Source organism: Nestor notabilis, unplaced genomic scaffold, assembly GCF_000696875.1.
Source record: "Nestor notabilis isolate BGI_N333 unplaced genomic scaffold, ASM69687v1 scaffold16858, whole genome shotgun sequence".
In the NCBI taxonomy this organism is placed as follows: Eukaryota; Metazoa; Chordata; class Aves; order Psittaciformes; family Psittacidae; genus Nestor; species Nestor notabilis.
Window position 1 is genome coordinate 6,489 of NW_009941636.1, and position 4,923 is coordinate 11,411.

The 4,923-nt window shown below is 57.3% G+C and overlaps 1 protein-coding gene across 1 annotated transcript in view; it reads left to right on the forward strand.

Moving 5' to 3' along the window:
* LOC104410742 (glutamate receptor ionotropic, NMDA 2C-like) overlaps positions 1 to 4,918 on the forward strand; it is a gene marked incomplete at its 3' end in the record, with an annotated part of 8,307 nt that extends 3,389 nt beyond the window's left edge. Inside the window, 8 exon segments of the mRNA XM_010020992.1 lie at positions 513 to 724; positions 836 to 1,004; positions 1,362 to 1,515; positions 2,757 to 2,882; positions 2,969 to 3,198; positions 3,363 to 3,523; positions 3,983 to 4,170; positions 4,704 to 4,918. Coding sequence (XP_010019294.1) covers positions 513 to 724; positions 836 to 1,004; positions 1,362 to 1,515; positions 2,757 to 2,882; positions 2,969 to 3,198; positions 3,363 to 3,523; positions 3,983 to 4,170; positions 4,704 to 4,918 — 1,455 coding nt within the window.
* Between the last annotated feature and the right edge of the window lie 5 nt (positions 4,919 to 4,923).

A 4,923-nucleotide genomic window follows, 5' to 3' on the forward strand; every position in this document is an offset into this window, starting at 1 on the left:
CGGCACCAAAGCTCTGCCAAGAACTGGGGTTTTTCCCCTGCAATTTGGCTGGGAAGTTCCAGAAGAGACAAAAATGCCTTTGCCCACCTCTGGAGAACAGTAGTCAAACACCTAGACCTGAAACAAGCTGTGCAGAGAGGGTTTTTTCCCAGTTTAAAAGTATTTTGGGTGAAGATTGTGATTGTGCTCACCCAAGCCTGGTGCTTGGGGCCCAGGAGGAAACACCTTGCCCCATGGTCAGTGGTTGTGTGGGGAGAGGGAATCTGAGATAGGTCTCACCATGGTGTTCAAAATACATGTAGATGAGGCCCTTAGTGACGTGGTTTAGTGGTGGACTTGGTCTGGGGAACGTTGGACTTGATGATCTTTAAGGTCTTTTCCAACCTGGTTGATTCTATGGCTGACCCTAATGGTGCTGCAGGAGAAATGAGCCCCAAAGGCAGGGGGAGCATGGACATGGGACCCCGTGTGACCCCCAGAGCCCCTCACCAGGGTGATGTGAACTCTCCCAGGTGGGCAAGTGGGAGAAAGGCATCATCCACATGAAGTACCCGGTATGGCCTCGCTACGGCTCCTTCCTGCAGCCCGTGGTTGATAACCGCCACCTCACGGTGGCCACGCTGGAGGAGAGACCCTTTGTCATAGTGGAGAACACAGACCCCAGCACCGGGGTCTGCGTGCGCAACACCGTGCCCTGCCGCAAGCAGACCAACTCCTCCCAGAGGTGAGCAGCGAGGATGGAGCTCAGCTCTTTTGGCCACCGCTCCCCATGGTGTCCATGGGGGCACTGAGCTTCTTCGGTTGGTCCAACCCCGTTCTCCTGGGCTGGTTTCAGTGGCGATGGCCTTGTGGATCCCTACACCAAGCTGTGCTGCAAGGGATTCTGCATCGACATCCTGAAGAAGCTGGCCAAGACGGTGAAGTTTTCCTATGACCTCTATCTAGTGACCAACGGCAAACACGGCAAGATCGTCCGTGGGGTCTGGAACGGCATGATTGGTGAGGTAGGGGTGGGCACAGTTTGGAACCTACCTTTGGCCTCTCTGGGGGGCACCACTCACTTGGGGTTTGCCCTAACCTTGGGCTTTCCTGATAGAGATGGGGTCAGGGTGTCTGTGGTGGGACTCTGGGCTTGGCATGAGCTTATGGGCAAGGCTCTGTGGGGGAGAATGGGGACGGGGCCAGGTAAACATTTACACTGTGTTTGTGTCACTGGTCATTTCAGAAGCTGAAACATATTGTTTTGAAAGACAAAAGTTGAGGTCGGCAATGCTGGAGAGGAGGCAATGCCTGGTGGAAGGTGGTCTGGGCCCCTCTGCCCGCCCCTCTGCCCATCCCGAGACCCTCTGCCCCTTCTCCAGGTGTACTACAAGCGTGCGGACATGGCCATCGGCTCCCTCACCATCAACGAGGAGCGCTCCGAGATCGTGGACTTCTCCGTGCCCTTCGTGGAGACCGGCATCAGTGTCATGGTGGCCAGGAGCAACGGCACCGTCTCCCCCTCTGCCTTCCTGGGTGAGCCCTCTGCCCCTCTGTCTGTCCCTCTGTCTCTTTCTACCTGCAGGTTCATCCCACGCTTCTGACAAATGCAAATTAGAAATATTGCTTGGTTTTAATAACTTTTAAGTAAAAAAAAGCCTTAATCAGAAGGAAGGGGGATTATGCTGCAGTCTTTGGGGCTTCCTCCTCCCCTTGCCTGAATAATCTTTTTATTACAGAGGCTGGGATCGATGGTTTCCTCCCCTTCATTACTCGTGTGCTGGAGGGAGGATGGGGACGTAGGTGAGACAAGGAGGGGATTTGCCACCTCTGAGCTCTGCTCTAGGGACTACTTTTCTGCCGCTGCCACCAGAGCCCGTGGTTGGGGCGGGGGTAGGAAACCAGAGCTAAAAGTTTTATTAAGTGAGCTTTAAAAGAGCAAAGCTGCAGCCTGGGAAGGGAGGAGACTGGCCAAGGTCACCATGAAACCCAGCCAGAGCGCTCAGGCAGGGCTTGAGGCTCTCGGCAAGGGCACGGTGGTGGCATCTCAGCTCAGCCAGAGCCAAGCTCTGCATGAGGAGGATGTGGGTGCCAGGGATGCTATGGGGCGTGGGACACATCTTCCCAGTCTTGTCCCTATGGGGACACATCTTCCCAATCCCCCCTTACGCTGTGGGGCCCAGCTTTCCCCTTGAAGCTGAGGTCACCTTCACACAAGGGACACACGGAGCATCCCTCCCCGGGTCGGCAGGGCTGGTGCCCGTGGTTCCCGTGCTAATGAGCTGCATCCCCATCAGGGGAGGCCTCTCCTCCCTGACAGCGAAGGACACGCTGACAAATGGACCTCGGTTGCTGCATGTTGAGGGCTCAGCTGCATCCCCAGCACTCCTGCTGCCCTGTCCTGCACAGGCAGGGACCTGCTGCCCACCCTCAGCTCCTGCAGGCCTGGTCCCATATGGTCCTGTGGCCAGAGCCGTCATAGGGGACAATCCATGATCCTATGGGAAACTCTCCTGCTGACGAGCCTGGAGATGTGCAGCATCTCATTAGCATCTCCCGACTGATGAAAGCCTGATTTTGTTTCTGCAGGGAAGCATGGCTGCATCCCACCTTCTCACAGCATCCCACTTCCTTCCTGATTCCCTATGGATCTGCTCAGCCACAGTGCTGGGAGAGGCAATATTGAGGAGCCCCCATCCTCTGGGGGTCCCCAGGGTGCTGTGGGGTGTCCCGTGGGGTGTCCCATGGGGCTGATGGAGTCCCGGCTTGCCTTGCAGAGCCTTACAGCCCGGCCGTGTGGGTCATGATGTTCGTGATGTGCCTCACTGTGGTGGCCGTCACCGTCTTCGTGTTCGAGTATTTCAGCCCTGTTGGCTACAACCAAAACCTCACCAGTGGCAAGAGTGAGTTGGGGGAGATGGGAGCTGGGCAGGGGGGACACATTCCCGGCCAGGATGACTGCTGTCCCCTTGTCCCCTTGTCCTTGCAGGGCCTGGAGGTCCCTCCTTCACCATCGGCAAGTCGGTGTGGCTGCTGTGGGCTCTGGTCTTCAACAACTCCGTGCCCATCGAGAACCCCAAGGGCACCACCAGCAAGATCATGGTGCTCATCTGGGCCTTCTTCGCCGTCATCTTCCTCGCCAGCTACACTGCCAACCTGGCTGCCTTCATGATCCAGGAGCAGTACATCGACACCGTGTCAGGGCTGAGCGACAGGAAGGTGGGGCTGGAATTGGGGTGGAATCCCTACAAAATAATTAGGTTTTTGGGGTGGAATGAACTTGGAGGGGGGCTGCGCATCACTGCCAGCATGGGTGTGTGGATGGCTCTGGGGAAGGGACATGGACACTGTGTGATGCTGCTCCCTGGGGCTCCCCATTGCAGTTTCAGAAGCCACAGGAGCAGTACCCCCCTTTCCGCTTTGGCACCGTCCCCAATGGCAGCACCGAGAGGAATATCCGCAGCAACTACCCCGACATGCACACCCACATGGTGAAGTACAACCAGCGCTCCGTGGAGGATGCCCTCACCAGCCTCAAAATGGGGTACGGCTCCCCCAAATGGGGTATGGCTCCCAGAGCTGGAATGCAGCTCCTCCACATGGAATACAGGACCCCCAAATGAACTAGGGCTTTCTCAACTGGGGTACAGCCCCCCCGTAAGTGAGATATGGGCTCCCCAGCGTGGGTACAGCTCTTCCAGAGTGGGTTATGGCTCTGTGCAGCTTCCCTGCATGGGGTATGGGGCCCCCCAAACAGGCTACAACAGCTGCAGGTGGGGTACAGCTTCATACAGCTCCCCCATATGGGATACAGCCCCTCAGTTGGGTACTTCCCTCCCCAAGTGGAATTACAGCTCTCCAAGATGGGGCAGAGACCCCCAAAGAGGACACAAGCCCTTCCAGATGGGCTATAGCTATCCAAACGGGGTAGAGCTCCCCAAAAAGAGGTACAGCCTCTCCGAAAGGTCTTCCAGCCTCACCCTCCCTCCCACTGGCGGTGCAGGAAACTGGATGCCTTCATCTACGACGCGGCGGTGCTCAACTACATGGCAGGCAAGGACGAGGGCTGCAAGCTGGTGACCATCGGCAGCGGGAAGGTGTTTGCCACCACGGGCTACGGCATCGCCCTGCAGAAGGACTCCCGTTGGAAACGGGCCATCGACCTGGCCCTGCTCCAGTTCCTGGGAGACGGTGGGTGCCCAGGAGAGATGCTCATTAGCCCTGTCCCCATCATCACCCCAAATTAACCCAGGGACCAGGGCTTTGGTCCCCAGACCTGGTGCAGCTTTTCACATCTCCTTGCAGGATGCTACCAAAGGGGTTCTCCACTAGCTCCTTTCAGGGGATATTGAAGCCAGCAGCATCTCTCCAGCTGGGTGCTGGGGGGAGGGGATTATCATTCCCTCTGAAGTCCCTCCTCTTCCTGTAAAATCCTGGAGATGGCCATGCACAAAAGCAGAGGGTCAGGAGGAGAAGCCTGGGGAGGGGACAGTGAGCATGGCTGGCTGGCATATGGATATGGGACAGAGACAGGAGAGGGCCCTGGAGGAGGATCAGGCCAAGGGCAGCAGCAAGGACTAGGTGATAACAGGTCCAGGGGCTTGAGAATGGCTTTCACCTTCTCCAGCCATGGTGGGGTGAGGATGGGCAGGGGCTGTGCTTGGGGTGGGTGCCCAGGGGTGAGTGTTTTCATCTCTCCCATTGCTGTGCATGTCTGGCCACAGGTGAGACCCAGAAGCTGGAGACAGTTTGGCTGTCAGGGATTTGCCAGAATGAGAAGAACGAGGTGATGAGCAGCAAGCTGGACATCGACAACATGGCCGGGGTATTCTACATGCTGCTGGTGGCTATGGGGCTGAGCCTGCTGGTCTTCGCCTGGGAGCACCTCGTCTACTGGAAGCTGCGTCACTCTGTCCCCAAGTCCCACAAGCTTGACTTCCTCCT